Source organism: Apteryx mantelli, chromosome 3 (assembly GCF_036417845.1).
Source record: "Apteryx mantelli isolate bAptMan1 chromosome 3, bAptMan1.hap1, whole genome shotgun sequence".
In the NCBI taxonomy this organism is placed as follows: Eukaryota; Metazoa; Chordata; class Aves; order Apterygiformes; family Apterygidae; genus Apteryx; species Apteryx mantelli.
Window position 1 is genome coordinate 102,613,065 of NC_089980.1, and position 23,792 is coordinate 102,636,856.

At 37.6% G+C, this 23,792-nt stretch overlaps 1 protein-coding gene across 9 annotated transcripts in view; it reads left to right on the plus strand.

Annotated features, from left to right (window-relative positions):
- The window catches only part of PHIP (pleckstrin homology domain interacting protein), a 121,408-nt gene that overhangs the window by 48,858 nt on the left and 48,758 nt on the right, over window positions 1–23,792 (plus strand). For all 9 annotated transcript variants that reach the window (XM_067294081.1, XM_067294082.1, XM_067294085.1 and 6 more), the window contains 3 exons: window positions 14,605–14,733; window positions 19,786–20,011; window positions 23,116–23,253. In XM_067294081.1, coding sequence (XP_067150182.1) covers window positions 14,605–14,733; window positions 19,786–20,011; window positions 23,116–23,253 — 493 coding nt within the window. The remainder of the gene's footprint in view (window positions 1–14,604; window positions 14,734–19,785; window positions 20,012–23,115; window positions 23,254–23,792) is intronic.

Here is a 23,792-nt window from a genome sequence, read left to right on the forward strand (position 1 = left end):
TGGGGCAAAGATTAAATCTGTAACATATTAAAAAGTTGGGGTTTTAGCTGTGTTTCATAGTGTCATCTTTCTGTATGCTTCATCCATGTGAAATTGGAGTCTTGGTTTACATTGTCAGAGATCACGCATAAGAGACAAGGTGACAGAGATCCTCCTTTGGTGCTCTATTACCTGTCTGGGGAACCAAGATGGAACCTGGTTTATTTTTGCATTACTAATTCTTAATCTGGCTAAAGCTCTTCAGGAGTCACCTGATCTCATACAATGTTGTTGTATGCTGCCTTGACCCATTGGACTGAATACTGTCAGCCTTTCTGTGTAGAGCTCCTCCACATGCAGGTTTCAAATTTGGTCTGTTCTGCACTAAACTAATTCTTCTGGAAGATGGATGCAACAGGTATTTCCTTCTGTTTCTTAGTATTAAGTAGGTCTTTGATATACGTATGTTTTTCCTCAACAAGGTAATGATGTGTTACTCAACTCAGACTTTGTCTCCTGGAGAAAGCTACACAAAGTCTTTGTAGAATCTGAAGAATCGTTAGAATCTCGAGAGTAAGCAAATGGGCTTCTTCCAGCCGCCAGCCTTAGTGGAGTGACAGTCTTGGAGACAAGAGTAAAGAAGATTGTCCCAAGAAGAGACCTGCCATAGATGATGTAGCTGTTGTGACCAAAAAAAAAAAAAAAAGACATTTGGAAATAAAGTCAGGCTAGGAGAGGGTCACTCTGAACCTAAAGGAAGATTTGAGATGTGCAGTGTACAGGACAGATTTTCTGAAGAAATTCTGCCAAGCTTTGTGAGAGAGAGAGAATTTGCAGCCTAGAAAGAGACTCCTTCAGCACTGGCCTAGGTTCAGTATTGTTTCCTCCGCATTGATGTCTGTAACTGAGCTTATGAAGGGTCTGAGACAATCAGCCTGGAGCTGTGAGTACAGATCTTTGTTCCTCAGTGCTGTTCACTGTTTGCCACTGAAGCGTATGTTCTTGTTGCCTGGTTAGGTTGCCTTTCTGTGACCACTCATGACTGATGTATGATAGTTTTCATGGAATTTAAGGTCAGAAAAGCCCGAGTTCCTCTGCTCTTCTTTATAAGACAAGTCCATTTGAGAGCTATCTGAATCTAAATTCCTTACCTCTGATTTTAGGCAACCCCCTGAAAGACTGAAATATTTAGCTGAATGCTAAAGGATGCTGTGTGGTACAACCAAACACCAAAAAAGAGTAAAAATCACATATATTTAAGATTTTTACAGTCAAAGAGAAATGAGAGTCAGAAGACCTCAGCAGCTAGTAATCTGTGTTTCATGCTGGAAATGTATGTGAAAAAGTCTGCCTGCTGAGGTGAGGGGAATTGTAAGTCTGGCAATCAGTTTGAATCAAACCACAGAGTAAGACATGCCAGTTGTGTATCTAAGAGAGGCTTCTCCCTACAGTTTGGGAATATTTCACTAGCCAGTCTTCCATGTCTGATGTTTCAGAAGACATGGGTGGAGGGAAAACAGTTTATTTAGATGACTGGGAAGAGTTGCTCCTAGAGCATGAAACTTGATTGTATAGTCACCTCTGCAGAGCTGCAGAAGTTGGTTTACTAAGGGAAGGCATGAGTATGCACAGAATTGGCAGGCTTCTCCTTGTTTCCTAACTGGCATATCAACTGGGAACATAAATTGATTCTGGCTAATAAAATTATCTGATATAACTGCTGTGACTTTCTTGGACTTGCTCAGAATGTCATCTCACACCTCTGAAAAACAGTATTTCTATTTGGGGGATGGGAAAAATTTGGAGACTGGGTTCTCTTTGATCAGACAGAAGACATCACCAGCAAGAACCAAACCTGTGTTGTGAATGACATGTGATTTCTGCTTTACCAGTCAAGAACCTTTCATTATCATTGCCTGACAGGACAAATGTCTGTGGTAGCAAAACTAGCACTGAATGACTTTGTCACAACAGATGCTTCTTTAATAAAAATTGCAGACTTTGGAGGTTTTATTAGAAAAATCCTAGGTAATTCTTAGCTTAACAATACTTAGTCCAGTCAGGTGTTCCCATCTTAAATGGGTTGTTTGGTACATCTAAAGCCTTGTGGCAAATCCCTGAAGTAGAGTTGGGTATTTTTAAGCTCCCCACAACCTGGGTTTCTTCATTGTCAGTCAGCATCACAAAATCTGAGTAATGCAGGAGATATCAGTCAGTTTAAGAGAAAGACTTAATTCCTCATATCCATCCAGTGAATGTGAAACTGCAAAGCAATGGTAACCAGATATGCTTTTTGTTTTGTGTTTAACTTAGAGGGGGAAATTCAAGTTCATTTGTGCCTTGATGGGTAGACGACAGATAGATGCCACTAGGAGACTGTAGTGGTCCTGCAAAACATTTTCCCTGTTTCTCTTTTTCCTTAAGATTTGCTGTAAAATCAATTAGCACAGTCATAGTTGAATTTGAAGCTCTGCTTGTCAGATTTTGGTCTTTGTAATTAATAGTAAACTTAGTTGCATAAGTGACTGTCTTCACAGATCAGGTTACTCTCAGTAAGTATGTATATTTTACACACACACATGCACATGCATGCATACAAGCACACTCGCTCCATGTTTTCATCTGTAGTTTTTGCTATGGTGACAGTGTAGTATAATTCCTCTAAGTATCACATCACTCAGTGTCATGGGTAACGCTGGCTTAACTCAGTGACTTGAGTCAACTAGACTCAAGGAATATATTCTTTCCCTACCCTAAAGAGTGAAATTTGTGATAGGAATATCAAAATTAAGACAGGGCTGAAGCTTTTTAGACAGTTTTCAAGTGCAGGAAATCCAGTCCTGGGCTAGTTTTAAATGGGGTGTACATCTACAGGTTTTAGCGTTGTTTTGTAGCCACTGTAATATCCCTGGCAGTCCTGACTTAATACAACTGCTAATGAAAAATATGTTCTCTGTGAGATAGAAGAGTAAGGATCTATTTTTTATAAGGATATATTTTTGACATTCATTTTTCCCAAGAAGCGTTGAGGTTGTGGCTTTGGTGTTGAAATGTTAAGGCAATTTCACAGGCTCTATTTCCCCGGTACGAATAAGAATTTAACAGATTTACTGAAAAAACAAGAGTAATATGCCTTAAGTGATTGTTGCAGATAACTGTTTCAGAACCTGTAGTGATTTGCTAAATAATGTTTTTGCTACAGAAGGGCAGCACAAATCTCGGAAGGGTTTAAGCTGTGGCTGCCATAACCATAAGGGTTTAAACCCAGCGCCTAGATTCACTGAACGACTTGACTGTTGTGACATCTAAATTTAGGTTCTTCATCCCCAAAGTGGAGTGCAGTATCCCCCCAAAACCTCAGTTTACTGTACAGTATATTAGATGAATCTGTCTCAATGGATGGTCCAAGAGAAAATTATGCAGAATGTGAACTATCTAGTGAGAGCCACTGGGCGATAGTGTACATAGAGGTGTATTTGAATTGCTGCTTCTTACTCAAAGCTGCACTGAGGCACCTGGGTATACTGAGGATCCCTTCTGTGGTTAGGTGTCTTTCTAAGAACTGAGCACTGCTGTCCTAAAAGGGGACCACAGGAGCAGATGGCAACGGCACCCGTCTTCTGTGATTACCTATTAGTTAAGGTGTTCAGCTGGGAGATGGAGACACAGATTTTGTTTTCTCCTCACAAGGTAAGGTGTTGAATTCAACATTTGTCACTTACCCAGGAGGGTGTCTTTAACTATAAATTTCCAGGCTGCACGTTTTCCTTTCTCTTGAAGTTGTGTCACTGTGGAGAAGCATGAATCCGTAGCTGGTTGGTTTAGGTGCTTGTCCTAGATTCATATTCCTGGGTGTAGAAGTCATGTTCTAGGTAAATTATAAAGTGGTAGAAATTGGCCTTTGTACTCTTCAGGCTTCAGACAGGTTCTTAAATTTGCAGGATTAGTGCTTTGTTAGGCCATGTTACAAAAGCTGTGCAACGCTTACTGTTGTGACAGTATCTCTTTCTTCAGGTGTTCTCACTAAGTTTTTAAATAGACCTAAAACTATTGGTTTATGAGGAATGTTAAGATTGGCACTCAGATGAGGTATGCTGCAGCTTCACCTAATGCCTGTAATTCCTGTAGGCTTTGAGTAAAACTGTCTTAATTCTGAGTATGTATGGGGGAAAAAACAAAACAAAACAGGGACTTAAGGATCTTCCAGATCAAGAAGGAGGTGCCTAGTAAGGTTAGGTAGATGCAAAGATTTTGTTTTATTTGATTGGTGGGTTTTTGTTGGTGTTGCACTCTGGACATGAAGTAGTGGTGTTCTTTGAATCTGGACCTAAATATCTTTGTGTTACAGTGCTGCTCTTGGTTTTCCTTTGACTTCTGTGTTTTCCTTTAAGCAATACAGAACAGGGTTGAGGTCTGCTGATTCTAACTGCTTGCTAAGGCAGAGCCTGTCTAGAGCCTTAGAGTGTAGGCTTCTCCTACAGTAAAGCTAATAGCTCTTGTCCCATGAGCTTGCTGCCCAGGAGAAGTGCAAAACCAAAATCTTTCTAAAAGATACCTGGATATATGTGAAAGGGCCTGTAGCTCTGTTCTCTCTCTCATCTTTTCTTGGATAATTTGGTTTACAGCATAGCTTCGTCAACAGTTGCAGGAACATAAGGTAACTGCAGTTACTTGAAAGTATGCTGTTGAAAGTATTACTGTAGTACAGTAGCGAGAACAAAAGATTGGAGGAAAGGAGAGCAGGGATTTTTACAGTCCTTGCTGTCATGGAATGTTTAATATTTTCTCTGTCTTTGGATGTAGTTGCTTTGCCTGGATCTGTTACTGGATTCAGTCAAATATTGTAACTAGGCATTGCAATTACGGTACCTGAAGGCTTGTGTATTATTTGATAAAGTCCTGCTGACAGCCTCATGAGACTGAAGGAATCTTTGTGCAATGAAGAAGTTAATCTGCTAGGAATAGTGATGCCTTTAAATGAAAATGGTTATCCTGATTGACAAAATTCCAAAAAAACAAACAAAACCAACCAACCAAAAATCTTTCATGACTAGATGTTTCTCTTCTGCCTTACTGGGTTGGCTCTTACTGCAAAGTGAATCTTTGATAAGTAAGCCAGGCTTTGTAATAGCTTTCCGATGTCTGACATTACTCGCATTGCTTAAGGGCCTCCTGTATGCCTAAACATCTGTTAAGGTCAGACTTTTGCTTGCAATACTAACCTTCTCCTCCTGATGCTTATGAAGCCTTCACTTGGACTGATTATTGTTAAATTACCTTACCTTTAAGATAGTCTTTTGGAGTGTTGTCATGTATTACAGTGCTCTTTACAGTGTGTTCTGGGTGGATAGTGCTTCTGGAACCCACTTTAAATTCAGTGCAAAGGTGGCCATAATCTGTTCATCATGTTGTGAAGATTGCTTTGAAATACTGGTAGAGAAGAATGTTTTTTACAGTCTTGTGTTAAACTGACAAAGCTGAATACTTAGAAATCCTCCTACCTTTGTGGCTTTATTCTGACTTGTTGAAAGGCTAAGCCACCTTATGCTGTGACACCAAAAGGTCACACTAGGTATCTCCAGCTATTATGAATTTGCTGATGAGTCTCTTTCTAAATGCCAAAGCATATTTCATCAGATCATATACAATACCATGAGCATATTTCAGAAATGCACTACAGCTTGAGCTCTGTAAACTAGTGATGTGAAGCAACCTATTGATTCTTTTTGAGGAGGAGGAGGGGGAAGAGGAAAACACACCATGCCCATTTCCTCCGTCTCCTAGCCTCTTTTGGCATGGCAACTAACTCTGTTACATTTGGGAAAGAAATACTTTGAGGTTTCCCTGAAATACATGATTGTTCACCTTTCTGTCATTGAGTAAATGTTGCTTGCCCTGGAAACCAGATTGGTACTTGAAGAATAGTGGATAGTTTCTTACAGCACCGTAACCATTATTCTTTGAAATGGTGTTTTGTTGTTCCCATGCCCTCTGTCCTGCTTTGTGGAGACTGCAGCAGAAAAGAGCTTTAAATTGCAAAGTCTAAAGGGAGGCTGACCTACCTGTTGCATCTTTGTTGGAGAAGATTTAGGGTATGCTTACAGTTCTTTGCTGTTTTTGAAAAATTGTGATCCTGTACGTAAGATGTGTGCTTTTTCATTAAGACTCAGAATGACCACAGCGTCTTCAATAGGGGTAGTTTCTGTGGTCGGGTGAGGTTCCTTAATGGTTTTCTGGTCTCCTGGGAAAAAAATTGTGATGTATTTTTGTTGTTGTTTGTTTGTTTGTTAACTCAGGCATATTTTAATCTAGATCTGTGTAACAAAATCCTACCTGTTTCCTTTTGTTCTGGGCACTTTTCTGATGGAAGCTCATATTTAAGACCCCCAAACTTTCATGTAAAATATTTGTTACTTATATTTTATGTAAATAGTCATTGTACCCAGAACTGGGAAGTTTCGGTGCCTTGCATGTGTTCTTATCAATATGCTTATCAATTAGCATAAGATGATGAAACCTAGATGGTAAATACGACTTTTTTTTTTTTTTTAAGTAAGGACTTAAGAACTTTGTGTTTATTTCACAAAATGTTTAGCAGCTTATTCACAGGTTTGGCTAGTCTGATTAACATGGTTTCTTCCATGTGTATTAAAAGCAATACATTAAAATAAGTTTGGTGTAAGCAGTTGAACTGAAAAGTGTCGATTTTCTAACAAGTTAAAGTTTTCACAGTTGCGTCTTTAATGTCAGTTTAGTAGTATTTGATTTTGTGCTACTTCATCTGAAATTGTCAGCCCAGGAGTAAATTATTTCAGATTTTAGGATAAAGTCTAGATTTAACTGTATAAAGTTAAACTTGCACTTTTTTTTAAGAAAAATTTGTGACGACTTAAAACCTAGGGACAAAAATTTTGTCCTTGGAATTCGGAGATTAAAGGACATCATACTGGAACCTTATTTAAATAATTATGGACCATTTTGACAAGATAAATTTACACGGACTTTACATTATGCTACCACATCAAAACTTAAATGTAATTGTTCCCCCTTAAAAAGTAAATTAAGGGGGAATGGCAAATCTTAAGTTCCTGGTATTGAAAAGCTTTACAAAGAAGTTAAATATAACCCATTGAACATGCAGTACATAGAAGCATAAGCTCCAACTTGCAGGTTGATCTTTTGCTTATATACTTGGCTGGAGTTAGGAAGGTGTTGCAGAAGTAGCTGTCTTTGAAAGAAAGAGAGAAGAAAACCCTCATACGCTGCTGCAGGGTTAAAAGCATTGACAATCTGCCAATTTTGTAACAATAGCTTTGTTCAGATTATGACTTTTGCACAGCATTGAATGTTTTATACTGTTTTACCAAGTTAACCAAAAAGTTATCACTACTGGGGATGGCTTCTCTAGTAAAGTCTCAAATTTTATGGGATGATATTTGTTATCTGAAATAGAAAAAAAAATGCAGAGCTATACTTTAGAAAAAATTTCTTAGCATGACTAAGACCAGCTACTTAGCATGACCTTTTTTGTTTGTTTGTTTTTACAAATTTTGTTTTGTTTGTTTTACAAATTAAAGAGAAAATATTCTGAAAAAGGGGAAAATACAAAAGCTTCTTCATGCAATCTTCAGGCAAACTTACTTAATATGCACCTTTCTCAGCATAATATAATGTTTAGAGAAAAGACTATATCTTGTTACTTTCAAATCCATTATGAATTGATTTTAAATTTCCTTTTTAATCTCTTTTCATCCATGTCAGGCATATGAAGCTAGGAGGTCATTTAAATAAAATTTTAGATACATTTTTGAATAGCTGCTCTAGTGGTTATGTCTGGGTGTTCCTGAAGCAGTGCGTGTGAAGAAGAAAAGTTTTACTTCAGTAGAAGATACTTGAGAGGAAAAATATTCCAGCCTTTTCCCTTTTGCACTTAGAGGTTTAGAGTGTGACTGAATTTCTAGTATTCCCCTCTAGAAAAGTTTGAATAGAAGAAACGGTGTATTGGAATGATCTTTTCAAGATGCACTGCTTGTTGAAACCTATTTACATCTCAGTCTTCTGCAGTAGCTTTTATTAGACTGTGCTCTAACTCTTTATACAGTGAAGTATATAATGTTTCATAAGAATAGAACTTGTTTGTGAGTATTCACAAACTTATTTTTAGGTTTCTTGATTTCTTGACCAGTCTGGAAGTTTAGACTCAAGCTATTAGGACAGTAGTGTGGTAAAGAAAAAAAATGTGGCTTTTTTTGGTCCTTAGTTTTCTTTTTCAGGTCTCTTCTTGCTTGAGAAGCCTTGAAGTAAGGAAACGAAAATTTGAATTTGATAGACTTGTTCTGAAGACACTCTTTAATTGCTTTATTTCATTTAATTGCCTTGGAAAGCACTTGGAGTAGTAGAATCAACAAGCAGATCTTAATCTACCTTGCAAAGCCACCCTCTTCTGGTTACATAATAGTTACAGTTATAAAGTTCTGTAAATGCTGCTGCTATTCCAAATGGTATCCTAATGAAACAGGTCATGCTTTACAGAAATTCAGGCACAAAATCAAGAAATGAGTGACATATAATGTAACAAAACATTAGTTGTATTTAAGGTGTTAAACTTATTTTTAAACCTACAAAAACATGTACTGCCACCCATTGTGTGAGAAAGTTCGAGTAAGGTGAATGCATTTTTATCAGTTTTGCTTTACATTCACTTTATGAAATTGTTGTGGTGAATATATGCCTTTTCCTAGCGAGATATTAGTTAATCTGTGTAAACCTGTTAATACAGATTAATATTTATATTGAAATCAAAGATTACTCTGCATGTTAATGTTAAGCTTGAAAGTGCAGGCCACTTAGAAGCTAAAAAAAATCCAGACTGCTGAAGCTAATGCCTGAGTTTTGGTTCCCAAGTCTGCAGCTAGCTGGTATCTAATTAATATAAACTTGTCTGGTATTACTCCAGGTTCAATGCATTTCTTTCAAAGTGGGTCCTTAATTACTTTTATAAGATATGTGGTAGTTTTATTGCCTGGTCCTTTTTTCAAGCTTATACATTTTCCTCAACTTTTTATTTATAAATAATTTCTACACAATACATCTTCTGAAAAATTTAAAAAGAAACATTTTCTTAGCTTCATGAACTGTGGATATATTGTAGATTCATTTAAAATGTTAGCATAAGCAGTAAGTGAAATTGTCATATACAAGATTTGACCAAATAAAGGTCAAGCTAAGCATTTCATAAGAATTTTGTTTGATTTCTACAACTGAAACTGTATGGGGTGGAATTCTGACCCCACTTGAAGTTAATGGAAAGTCCGCAGAAGAATCGGACTTTCTGGATGCATTGTTTTCCCTCCTCCTCTCCACAGTCTTTCTGCCCTCTTCCCACATGTATTTTTATATGAATCAGTGAGAGAAATTGGGAACCACCTTGGAGGTGATAGAACTGTCTCGAGTAATGTATTTCATTATGGAGATTGTTTGTTTTTCGTGAATTTGAATAATTTCCTCCCCCCACACCCTCCCACACACCCACACCCTCCACTTTTAATGATGGTTTAATTGTTTTATCACTGTTTTATCCTTATTTTACTTAGAGGAATTTACGGTGTCAGTGTTAAAGCATCTACCGATTCAAGTCAAAAGGGTTTCTTCCTGCAAATTGTCAATCAAGCAGAGGCTACTAAATTGCAATTCAGATTTTTCTGCATGCTCCAGCTCCTCCAGAGAGCTGGTTGTTGACTCCGTCCTTTAGTTTTGAGTGGACACTTCACATGACAGGCGATTCCTATGCTGTGCCTCCTTATATCTATTTATCTTAGTGCTTTTCCTATCCTATCTTCTGGGGTCCAGTCTTCATTTTGAAATTAAAGCAGACAAATTCATCTTATGAAAGAAAGCTTCCTCTTTCACTGATCTTTATGAGGTGGTTCCTGATCTTCTAATGCTACTTTTACTTTCAATGCAGCCTGATAAAATCTGAAGCTCTAACAGTATTACCATGTCAGTTACAATGTTGTTTACTGTTGATTAATCAGTTAACCTGAATTGCCTACCCTGGATCTTTTCCCTTTCAATAGCTTTGCTGAAAACTTTTTGATTATTTTTAGCCTAAATGTCACCCAAAAAAATTGGAGTCCCTATCAGAAGAAAGACATGGAAGATTATATTCCATCTAGTACAGCTCAGCAAAATGCTCTATGAATGGACTGTTTCTCCCATATGAGGTGATACTTTTGGACAGTTGTCTGAAAAGGCATGCCACTAGCTCGTATAGACAGAGTATTTTTATTCGAGATTTAAAACAAGTTATTTCCTATGTTGTGGCCTTCATGAAGCCTGAAGAGACTTCCTATTTTGCTGGAATTGTATGAGACTTTTTATTTTTAGATCAGGTTTTGGAGTCTAGGAGCACCTTTGAAGGATGAAATGACTTAGAATAAGGTTTAGATGCATTATTTTTGAGTTGGCCAAAGTGTGGTTTTTGAGAAGTTTCTCCTTTGACTAGTATGTAAGACCACATAAAGGATCCTGTGGAGTAAAGCCACCCTAATGTCTGTGAGTCCAAGTAGAAGCCAGTACTCAGTTTGCAGAATCTTTGTTTAAATAGTTAAAAAGTTAAATAGTTCTCTTCCTCCTAAACCCTTTGTTGTATATGTGTACAAAGCAGTCCTGTTAACAGGCCGAGCTCTTAGGTTTTCCATTATCTTGATGAGTGAGAAAATTTCTCTGCGCCTGTTCCAGTTAGAATTCATTTATCTTGAACATGGGAAACAAAAATTACATGTATCATTTTAGAAGACTTCTTGCTTATCATTGTGTACTTGTCTAGCATGCGTGTTCTCTTGCTCGCGCATGCATTCTCTCTCTCTCCCTCCCCCCTCATATATTTTTCTTTCTTTTGGTACATTATGTGTGATTCATTGCAATGAATATACAGTGATCTTTCTCCTTCTGTTTCCAGCCAATTGCCTCAGTCTCTTATTCTGTAAGACAGAACAGCATCTGCCTCACAAGATTATTAGTTCAATAACTTTTTAAAACAATGCTGATGGCCTCTGTTGGAAAGTGCGATAGATGTGCACAGTGTTATTGTGTGTAGACTGAATTCCATTGTTTTTTCTAGCAGTAAGTACTTTAGATATTCTTATTAGTTTTATTAAGTTTGTGGCCTATTGTGTTTTGTCCTATTAGCTTTTAAATGCTTCAGGCAATATCATTTGTACTGTGTCCCAATTCTGTTTTTAATGGATGATTTCCTAATGTACGTTTCATCAACATACTCTTTTTTTTTTTTTTTTCTGTAGTCACTAATAAAAAGGCCAGGATTGAGGAACTTCACTAATAACATACTTTTAGCTCTGTATGTCTTTTCAGTGCTAGTAACTGTTACCTTTTCCTTAGCAAGTTTATCTGCCATACAGTTCTCCACTAATCACCATCTCTTCTCTTTGAACTAAGTTTTCAATGCCATGGTACCATTGTTAGATGACTTGATGAAATTGAGCTAAGTTGAATGAATTGTATTTTCTTGGTATACAAAATCAGTTATCTTACTGAAGAAAGTCTGCTAAATTTGTCTGATATTCTCTTCTCTTGGACTCATTTTGCATTTTATTCAATTTTTCATTTCTCTTGTTTTACTTTCCTTAAAGACCAGTTTTTAACTCTATGATGCTATTCATAAGAGGTTAGAAAGGTGGCTTATTGCCCCAGTCACTTCCTCCTTAAGTACTACTACTCTGATTTCATGTAACAAATTTTTTTTATGAACTAAGACTTACCATTTTTTGAGCCAGTTTCACAACTCTGTTCTCCCTTACTTGGGAACATAAAACTCATCACAACTGAAAGGAAGAGAATAATTTCCTTTTTCATTCCCTTATTTCATTCATTTTCATTCCCTTATTTCATAAGCATTCCTCCCTTTGCTGTGTACTTACATCTGTCTGTTTCCTCACTATTATCCTAAGATGGAAAGTGGGGGAAATAGCTGAATTCTTGAATTTGAGATTAAAGGTAAGCTTGACTTAGTCCATGCTCATTGTATAGCATCACTGGTTCTTTCCTTTTTTGGTTGAAGAACCTTTGCTATCTTAACACGTTCACTTTTAAAATCCCTATTTTGTAGGGACCGCTGTTAATTGACTAGTGCTTTTTCTGTTTTTATGAGTGTTCTCCTCTTCCCTTTACCCTTGGTATCCTTTTATTCAGCAGGGAAAAATTCCAGACAGAAAAAACAGTTTTTCTTTTTTGGGATGCAATTTTCATACAGTTCTAGCATCTTTGATTTAAAAGAAAAAAAAATTTGTTTCTCTTTGCTCAAGTCCCTTATCAAGTTTACTTAAGTTAAGGTTTTATGGGTTTATTGTGGATACCCCTTCTGGAACTTAATGTTTAGTTTCTGCTCCAAATGACCAGCTCTTCTGTTAGCTTTATTACTGAAGAAATCCTATTGTAAAGTACCATTTATTAATTCAAAAAAAATTTTGTGGAAAAAAAATTCTGCTGCATATCACTCCTGGCAGGCCTTGCCCTTTAATTTTTAATAGCAGTTACTTCTTAGAAGCTTATTTTCCTATGTTGGCATAATCTCCAACAGTAATTTTTTGTTCTTATAGCATTAAGGTTCTTTATTTCCAAGTACTTGTGCATAAGACTTAAAGGGTGGTACTAAAAGATCTGATTGCTGTCCTTTGCAAAAGCATTTTTTAACCTGATTGTGACTACATTTAGAGTAAAACTATTTACACTGTACTAATTGCTGAATAGTGGATCACTGTTCTTTTCCTTTATATCAGAAAGGAATGTCTTCAACTAACACTTCATTCTAATCCCAGGAGTTTCTTGAAAATGGTCCGTCCCAGCCATTCGTCACTGAGGAGGTTTAAAAATGTCATGTCTGATTGTTCCCCACCACCACCCCTCACCGTGGTTAGCAAATAATTCTTCCCACTGCATGCCTAGTTTTCCTTGGACAGCAAAAAGTCTTCAAATCTTAGCCTCTAGGAGGGCCCTGAAATTCTGTTTACGCAGGACTTTGTTGTTAGGAAGCTCAATACTATGTGTTTTCTTTGTTGGGGGTAGGGAAGGGGATCAGAAACTTCTATATAAACACTTTTCCAGGTTTTAGTATACATCTGCAAAGTTTAATCTTTGGCTGAAGTCCCCCCCCACACTCTCCCCTGCCTCCCCAAACTGTCTCCCTTTACTAAGGTGAGCTTTCTGCATACAAAGAGCAACGCTAAGTGTAACATTACCTCAGTTGTTGGATCTTGAATTTACTTAGCTTGCATTAATTCTGCATTCTTAGCTGTTGTGATGTTAGTGTCACTCTCTTGAGGCTCTGTTTTTATTTCCCATCTCCTTCTGTAGGATACTTCTACTAAAATTCATTCCTTCTGGAATAATGTGGAGCAAAATAGAACATAAATCTTTAATTGGTTTATGTTCCTTTTTTGCGAGTCCAGAAACTCACTTTACTTTTTTGGCAAACAGCTGTAGTAAGAGAGACCATTATCTAATGATTGAAAGCACTGAAAATAGGTGTAGCAGCTTCTACCATTGGTGTGTGTGTGCAGGGGTGTGGATGTGGATGTGTTGTATGACCATGGGCAAAACAGACTTCTTGCCTCAGTCTTTTAACCTGTAAGATAAAACAGTACCTAGCTCACAGGAGTTTTGAGGCTTAGTTCGTTAAAAACAATGCTGATGGCCTCTGTTGGAAGGTGCCATAGAAGTGCATAGTGTTACTGTGTGCAGACTGAATTCCTTTTTTTTTTTTCCCTTTTTTTTTTTTTCTGGCAGTATATATAGGCCTGCCGCAGTTAGGGAAAGAATTTTTTTTTTGGTCTCTCTTAAAGAAAATGCAAAATTGCTTTACTGGGGAGAATAGAAAGGGGCTTTCTGAAGAGGTGCTGAAGACGTGAAAATTCAGAGTGGTGATTGGTCACCTCTGCTTGATTGACAGGTTGCAGGGAAAAACAAAAACCCATTTGTTCTGGCTTAATGGAACTGGAAAACAGAAAATGAGTATCAGGTAAAAATTCCTTTTTTAAAATCTTTGCAGTTCTCCTTTAAAAACTGGAGTTAAAACTACACAAATCTAAACCTCCCCACACCAACAAAGTAGGAGTAGGAATTACAGGAACAGGCAGTTGCTAAGTTGTGTAATGTGGGTTGTCTGTTATCAGTGCGTTTTCCAGTGGGCAGGTGTTCTGATACACCACAGCAGCCAATGCTTAGGAGCTAGCTTAGCAGAAAGGCAGAGGATTGAAAGGGTGTAGCGACTAAAGCCCTGAACTGGACCCAGCTCTCTGGTTAGGCTTATCAGCAGGACATTCAAGGGGAAGCTTTTATTGTTACTTCCTATACTGTGCCTGCTTTGTGGATAAAGTCTGTCCATTTCTACTACTATCAATTTGGCATCTTTCATGAGTATTATCACAAAATTCACTGAAAAGTGAATGGCTAAAAAGTAAACTATGTACTAAAGTAACTTCCATCTATCAGTATACTGTTGTACCGATTTTATATAAATTTCAACATCAACACCACAGTTTTGAGAATCATAATTTAAAACAATTTATTTCTGGTAACTTAATTGTTTTGTATATTGATGTATTTCAGATTGAAGGACAAGGACATGGTGCAGTTTTTGACTGCAAGTGCTCTCCTGATGGACAGCATTTTGCATGTACTGATTCTCATGGTCACCTTCTGATTTTTGGCTTTGGTTCCAGTAGCAAATATGACAAGGTACAGTGCAAGATGAAAATCAAAATGTTTGTCTGTTTTGAATGTATTTGTGCATACTTCAGAGCTTCATTTCAAAAAGATGTATCTCAACATATTTTTGAGCCAATAATATGGGATGCGTCAGATTCCTGTTGTTGACATTGATCGGGCTTTCTTTCAGTGTTTGTCATCTTTAAATTACAGAAACATACTATGAAGCTATTGTTGTTTGCATGGGAATCACAAAAAAATCAGCCATTGCCTCCTCTCTGAAGTGAGGGGGTTACAGGTGTATAGTAATTGATCCACATGGATAAAGTGAATAGACTGAAGTGAAATTGATGTTAGTTGCACATTTGGCTTTAAATATTTTTCTGGTTCTAACTAAGACAAAAGGTAGGGCAGGTTGGGGGCATTGTAATAAAACTAATTCTTGATATTTGTTTAAACATGTCATAGCATGGGAGACAATTATTTACAGTAGAGGTGCTATGCATTCTAGCAATACAGCTTTATGTCTGCTTATGTAGTTCTGCAAGCATGGATGTCATGGTGCTTACACAGCAATGTGAAATTAAAATATTATATCTTTATCCTGATATCATAGTTACTATTGTGTATTCTAAGTTTGGATGGCTTGTCACAGACCCTCATGACTGGAAAGACTTTTCTTTCTTTCTTTCAACCCGCCATGGTTGATGAGCATGCCCTGTCAACTGTACAGTACCTAGTTTGGAGCACCCACAAGGCCCTCTGCTGCTGGTACCTGATGCTTGAAGATTGTTGGTGAAATGCTGGTGTCTGGATCCTGCCTTCTGCTTTGGATCTTGGAACTTGGGCCAGTCTTCAAAGCACCCTGTCAAACAACACACGGGTCTGAAGGAGAGAGAAAGCAAAAAGAATTTTAATCTTTGTCTTGTAAACAACTGCATTTCTGTCTGAAGTCTTCCAGTTCTTATCTTGATGCTAGTTACAGCAATGCTAAATACTGGGGATGTTCTTTTCCTTTTTCTCAGCTATTATTTGAAGTACTCAATACTTGACTGTTGTTGCTATCCCTCAGCTATTACTATAGATCAATCCACCTGTTTGTTTCCTTTGGAATGGAAGGGAAAATACACAGGAGCAGAAGCAACACAAGCCAGGAAAACTAGGATTACCAGAAGATGAATTTCAAAGTCTTTCTGTCTTTCAGAGTTCCTGCTCTTCCAGATTTTAAACCCTGTTGCGATAGAAATATTTCTCTCACCATAACCCATGGATTGCTGCAGGTTTCCTTTTCTCTCTAACTGTTTTGGAATTGTATAGTCCTCTGCAGTTCAGAAATGTTGCAAATGGACATGATACCAAGATCCTTTTTGTCTTTGCTGTGGCAGACCAGGAGTTTCCTTTACACTGCCATTTGATAAATTAACTTTTGAGGGATTAGATCTGTTTGAAGAAGGAAAACAGTGTTTTTCACTTTTTAAACTCTAGAGACCCTTTGTTCCCTTGGGATTTTCCCTACAGCCCCTGAGAAGAGATTATGTTTCAAATTTTTTGCTTATCAGGTGATTTAAAATGATCTTCTCCAGATATAACTGTGCCTCAGTATTCTTACCATTATTGACCATAGAAGAAATGGGAGTAAATAGGATTTACTTTTTTTTTTGATCTGTCTTCAGCTCTCAGAAAACTCATCTCAGAAATTATAGATCTTTTTCTTGTCTGGTTCCATCTCCTTTCACTTTTGCCTGACCTGCTTTATGGAAAAATATAACTAAAGATTGGTGTGTGCTGGAGACTTGGTGTTGTGCTTTCTGCTCCCCTCCCTTCCCCCCAGCTGCTTGTTTTATTTGGACACTTATGAGAATATGCTCTGGTAGAGGGTAGGTTTTTGGCTTTAAAATTATTTCCATCCATTTTGGGGAAGGATTTTTACAGGAAAAAGGAGTGTGATAACCTGTCTGTTGACACTTTTCCTGTACTCCTGCATTTGCAAGTTGTGCTCAAGATGATGATTCTAGCTGAGATCATGTTGGCTCTGCTGAAGGAGATTTCTTGATCTTCCATATGTACGTTTTTTCATATTATGTTCAGATAGTATCTGTGCTTCCTAGTTGGCTAAGACCACTGTCTGTTTAGGCTCCCCTCTCTTGCGCTCCCCTCCTTCCTCCCTGTCTTTTTCACCTAGCAAACATTTTCAGTGTGATCTTGGCCATGATGATGATGGGATATATTGTTTTTTGTTTGTGGGTAGGTTTTTTGGGGAGTGGGGGGGTGACATGTTTTATGGGGCTGTATACATTTGTTGCTTGCTTTGGACTCCTTTGGTCTTTGATCCAGTTATAAGGGGACCTTTAGCCAATCTCAGCTGAGATTTCTGCGTGTCTGAAGTTCATCAGAGATGAGTTGAGCTCAATGTCAACAGGGCACGTACATTTCAGGAGCCCCTTGCTTAAGTGGGGAAACTTGTCAAGAATGCCTAACCAGCCTAAAGCATAAGGCACCTTTCAGTTAATTTAAAATCGTACACTGGGCTATATCTCTGAGCCTTTCAAGGCCTTAGTTCCTTTAGACTACCGGAACCACTGTTCCTTGTTGCAAATTGATGGCTCCTGTGCAGTAGTGGGGAAAGTCTCTGCATTTGTACAGGTTTGCCTATTTGGAGAAACTGGGGGTTCTGAATGTGTAATTGCTAAAGGAAGGAACCTTCCGGTCTATCTTCTAGAGCTCAGACCTGTGTCAAAAGCTTTCCCACCAGCAACAAAGTTGTGTTTGAGATGTCATATGTAGAATACACTTTTATGGTGGTATAGTATCTTGTTTTTGTCATGAAGTTGACCTCTAAAAGTAGAATAGCAAGGTCTGCTTGTTAGTATTCTTAACAGGTTCATGTTGTCTGCTGAACACGTGAGAAACTGAACATGGCTATTTAAGGTTTCCTAATTCACCCTGAAGGACCTGGGGCCTGAGGATAAGATCTTACATTGGAGTGTATCTCTGAGCCCCAGGTTCCAGTAGGAGCTTTTCGGAGTTCTGCTTAGAGCTGGTCTGAGCCTGGATTCTCTGTTAAATGCCATTCTTGTCTCATGGAGTGGAAAATTGTTATTTACTTTCTGTTCCATACTTGCTTGCAGTAAAGAGTACACAGAAAGGTAAATACAGATAAGTCCCTGCGGATATTGCACCGGAGACTGTTCTGGTATGAGGACACTGAATCCAAGATCTTCAGATCCTCCCCTTGCTTACAAAACCTGGTAATGTGGGATGCAGAGAGCACTGTACAGCCAAATCACAGGACATTAAAACTCACAGCCTGTATGATCATGCCATTGGAACCTCTTCTTTTTCACTATGAAAAGTACTTAATAGTAATAGGAGGATTGCGCTAGATGAAAGTACTAGATATTCTACTGTTATGATTCTACACAAAACCTTAAGTCCTCCTAGAGGACTTTTCTTCATTGTCTTGAGCTAACTCTTGGAGCTGAAGGAACAAAGTTGTTAAGCTTGCCTTGATGAAACAAGGTTTCTGTTGATGAAACACGATTGTTCCCCTCATGAGAGTGCTTGTTATCTTTTTCATTCATTCTCTCAAGTTAGTAAAGAATCTGGCAACAATACCTCTTTCAGTCAGGGCCGCTTACTGCATAGGACATGATCTTGTCCATATGTACTCAGTAAGAGTAGCCATTTCAATCCCAGAAGTAAATTCTTTGCTGTTGCATCTCCCTGTGCATCTTTCCGGTTTTCTTGCTGGTGCTACTTTTCTGAATTTGGAGAGTCAAGAGCCTGTGTGACAGATGATTCCTATATGTTTTTATTCACGTCATGTGGATGCATGTAGGCACCTCAGATTTCTTCTTGATGTTGTATCAGACAGATGTTTATTGTCATCTTTCCTTCCCGGTCATCTCTCATCCAGGACAGGGAAACTTAGTGTTTGTATTGTACTCTGAGGTCTGGTCTCCTGATGACGCAATCATGTCTCTCTTACTGATTTCTGAATTACAAGTTATAGAAAATTATGTTATGAATTGGTTATGATAGAGCATACTCTGCAGAGTCAGAACACATTCTACCAGAACTTGGGTATTTCTGTGTCCTTGCTCAAAAATCTGTTTTTAACACCCATGACAAGATTATTTGGAGATCTGTTTACACCTTTGATCAATTGTTTAACCATTTCTATGCTGCACTGGAAATCTTCTTCTAGTGAATTGTGGTTGTGTGGAGTATTATTTTTATTTGTTCAAAGTTCAGCTGTCTACATGAACTGTCACTCAAAGGGATTTACTTTCCAGTGAGTAGTGTTGGGATGTGTAGTCTATCTGTCATTTTGCTTGCTGTCTGCTTTCTCTTTTCTCCTTGTAGTCCAGTATCTCTCTGATTGCATGACGTGGAGATGCATGTGCCAGCGAGGGGGTGGAGCATAAGCCTTTGTATATATTGACTGGACAAAAGAATTCCTCAGTCCTGAGTGCCTGTGGCAAAGTCACCTAGAATAAATCATGAGGGAATGCACTGAAATTAAAAACAAACCTTTGAATCTGAAGAATTCAGTTTTTTATCTATTGAAACTTTTTCAAATATCTAGCACTATAGTAAGAATATGTACGTTTGGCTGCTTGTGTTAAAATACTAGGCGATGAACCACAAATGATGTGATAAGTATTTTTCCTATTCTTCCCACACCATAGCTCTTAGAAGTCTGTGGTACAGTTTTCATCATCAGGTGTATATACATCATAATTTGTAACCTATTAATATATCTGTGCTGTGTCAAATAACTACATGTTGTTAAACATTCCCCCATTCCCCTGTTCTTTAAACACTCCCCACACTCAAGCCTTTGGATTATTCTCCTCGTATTATACAGTATAATACATACATAATACAGTAAGTGAGTACTGGGAAAAAAAACACAGACTTGTTAAATTTTCCCCTTTAGACTGAATTAAACAGATCAGCTTATAACCTTGTTTTTATAGAAGTGACCACCAGTAACACTGTAAAGAATACTTTTGGCAGATATGTTTTGTATGCTTTTTTATAGGTTCTTTAAAAATTACAAAATGACTTTGTTTACAGATAGCAGATCAGATGTTCTTTCATAGTGATTATCGGCCCCTTATCCGTGATGCCAACAACTTTGTCCTGGATGAACAGACGCAGCAGGCTCCACACCTTATGCCTCCTCCATTTTTGGTTGATGTGGATGGCAACCCTCATCCTGCAAGGTTTCAAAGACTAGTTCCTGGTCGTGAGAACTGCAGGGAGGAACAGCTTATTCCTCAGATGGGAGTGACATCTTCAGGTATGGAAAATTTCAGTTCATTATACAGTATACCTCGTACCTCCAGGTGTTCTACCCCTACCCTCTCGCTTTGTACTTTTTCTTCATCATTGGTGATAAGAATTCATGTAGCATGTAAGAGTTGCATGGCTTATGAGTTGCTTGGCACTCATTGCTTGTGACAGTCTACATCACTTACAGTACTGTCATCACTCAAGTTAGTACTAGCTAACGCTACAATACCAGTTTGCTTGGAGTTCATCATTTCATTATTGAAATGGTGTAAGATGCTGAGTGAGCTTTCAGTTGATCTTTTTGGGGTAAGACTTCCTACTTCAGAGAACCTAGGAAGTAGACTGATCTTCTGCGCCTTTTCAGGTAACAGCTACAAGAAGAGGAAAGTGGGAGGACACCTGTCACCTCCTGCCAAACCCTCCTCCTCTTGAGATGAAGAAAATCATTCAACTTAAGCTTTGATAGTTCAATTAAAGATCTCTCAAGATTTGATGAGCAAAAACCTAGGATGTTCCCCTAAAGTTGTTCCTCACATGCCGTGTACGTGGAGAACACACTTTGGGGCAACAGCTACTGGAAATTGCCTAAATGTGGTACAGATAGGTGGAGAATTAAAAATGATGCCTGCTTGTTGTGTGTTACTGGTTCAGCATTCATGTGAATGACCAAACAGTGGCTGGTGACATTAGCTTTAAATGTTTCCAGGATAGGCATTGCTAAGTATCTGGATTTTCTTGAAAATCTGGGAAAACTGGCTATGCCTGTAAGTAGTGGCTTATATATGCCGTGCTTAAGTCTACAGTGTGTCAGAAATTCTAGGAAAGTTGAGTGGAAGTTTTGCTCCTTACCAAAAGACCATTTTACAAATTTCCTACAGTTGCTAGCCTGAGAGATGTTCCAAGGATCATCTTTTGTCAGAAGGACCATAAAATACCGTATCATTTTGCTCGAGAGATTTCTTCATCCTCAGGTCTACAGATGAGGAGAGCAAGACACCGAATACTTAAATAATAATTTTTAATAAATGTTTTAACATGTCCTCCAAAATTATAGGAAAGTGCTACCTAAGTAGCACTTGTAAGAAGGCAGAAATCCTTTTGTTGCTGTTTGCTATGCTTTATCTCCAGCTTTTTAGTCAGTGGTTTTGAAGCTAAATTAGGTTCCAGTGAGTTTACTTCATTGTTACATGGAGCTATGACACTCTTGTAATCTCCAAATAGGAAAATGTCCTGGACGCATTCTCCATTGTAATATTTTGAAATAAGTCAGACCCTGAACACAGACCAAACAATATTAAATCTAATGATGTGTTTGCATGATAGATGAAGGTCCATAGGAAGACGATGTCCATAGCATTTTGTTTAATAGCAGGAAGCCATCAACCAGGCTGGCAGAGAGCCAGAGAGATTTGGGAGAGACAGAAGATGTTTTTCTACTCTACAATTTAGCAACAGTATATACATCTTACCCAAACCTAAACTGTCTTTGTGTACTTTATATGTTCCCCTTCCACTACGGAAGCTCCTTGCTTTCTGAAACTTTATTACAGGATTTGACTGATCTCTCTTAGAGCTATGAAAGCTTTTTTTTTTTTTTTTTTGAAAAGTAATTTTCTGTATTCTTATCTATTTTTTCTCTTTCTTATAAGAGTTAAAAAACAGCTAGTCATGCTTGATTTACTGTTTATATGTTAGATGAAGCTCCTTTTAACCAGATATATTGAAAATTTCAAATATACACCACTCTATTAGACTATTTTTTAACTTATTGTTACTTAGGAAGGCAAACTTTGCAAACTAGAAATATGAAAAATACTCCTTTTTTAGGTAGGTTTTTTTTTTTATTTATTTAAAAGCATTCCTGGGTTGTTTGTAGCATTTCAAATTGTTTGCAAGAGACAGTGCATCTGCTTATGAGTTCACCAAATAAATCTGACTGCCTTACTACACATCAGTCAGAAAACACATCTGTGATTGTACCAGACTTCATTCCATGATTCTAAGCTTTGGGGAAGTTGGCTTCAACTAAATTAACCTTGAAAACCTGAGACCACTATCTTAAATATTTATATTCTTTCTGCATAACATCATCCATTAAGAGATGGCTGTTTCTGTCTTTCACATAATCAAAGCTCTTTATTTCATAGCATGGTTACTGTAGTATCTTGTATTTGATCTTGGTAAGTGCGGTCTTACACTGTGATATCTCTTTGGAATGATGCTGGGAAAATAACTTTTGTAGCTTATTTCTTTGAACGCTGTCATCCCTCATTACAAAGTCTTGCAAGTTCCCTCTTCTGTGTCTCAACAAATGTGTGCAACTTGCTTCTCTTCACAAATTTCTCACTACTCCATTCCATCACAAATTCTGTATTGAGGTATTTGACTTCTTTTTCAAATCAGCCTGTAACCCTTGCCTTTTTCTCCATATCTGTCTAGTATTTTGTGACCATTGTGACTAAGAAAAGTTTTGCATTGTTTATGCTTACATGCTATGGTTTTTGCTTGCTGCACTGAAATAATGTTATTACCTTCTAATCCTTTCAAATAGAACTATCTCCTGTCAAGAGACCTACCCAAAGAGGTTTCATGGCTGTTGTACATATCAAAGAAAATTAGCATTACTTACCTGTGTTATCATAATGCCTATGTGGAGACATTTTTACTGCTTGCTGTTCCCTAGTATAGATAGAACTATTCTATTTCAATCAGACATCCTTTATGTAGTTCTTTCATTGAGGTTTATGCTAATGTGCTTTTTAGTGCATTTGGGACAGGCTAAGAACATACCTGTGAACAATTTACATTAACTCAGCTGACAAACAACAGTCTTCTGTGACTTGGTGATACTTGATTGAATTTAAACCTTTATTAGGAGTGGTATGTGATCATCTTGACCCTGCCCCAGGAAATTTAATGCTGTTAATATTAAGAAAAAAGTTACCTGTTTTAAAAAATGAGATTCCTAAAGTATGTATTAGCCCATACTTAAACATGTGATTATATACTGTACTTCTGAATTTCAAAGCTAAAATTTAGATAGCCAGTTTGTAGTATTTGGCTCCTCAAATCAACATTTATGTGTTGTTCTCTTGGTATTTTACTTCACAGGATTGAATCAAGTTCTCAGTCAACAAGCAAATCAAGAAGTTAGTCCATTGGATAGCATGATTCAAAGACTTCAGCAGGAACAGGATCAGAGACGTTCTGGGGAGGCAGGAACTAGCAGTACCAGCCGGATAAGCAGAGGTAAATTACTGGCTGTTTTTTGTTTTGTTTTTCCTATTGAAACATCTAACAGTTGGAAAATGTAAATCACATTATTGTGCATGGTATGTGCGTTTTGTTGAACTACTAGAAAGGAGGTATGGAGCCATAGAAAATAGTACAACTTTCCCATCTTTTTTTTCTTTCACAAAAAAGAATTATTAACCTCAGAGTTATTAACATTACAAATTTGTAATAGCTGTTGTATGCCCCCTCAAGGAATTTGCGGCAACTGTGTTCCCTTAGCGATAATAACTATGCTGCTGTTTAGTCTAGAGTTGGCCAGATACTTGATGGGAGTCTGAACTGTGGTAAATAATCAAGGAAATGGAAGGGAGAAAAAAGGAAAGAGCTTCATGTTTCTCTGTACAACTATTTCACATTTCAATGTCTTGCAGTAGATTTCACAGTAAACTTCAACTCTAAAAAATTCATCATGGTAAACCCACCTGAGTGGGCAAGAAGATCTTAAGTGTGTGGAAAGATATGGAAACATGTTGAAATTTTTTTTTAGTGTAGGT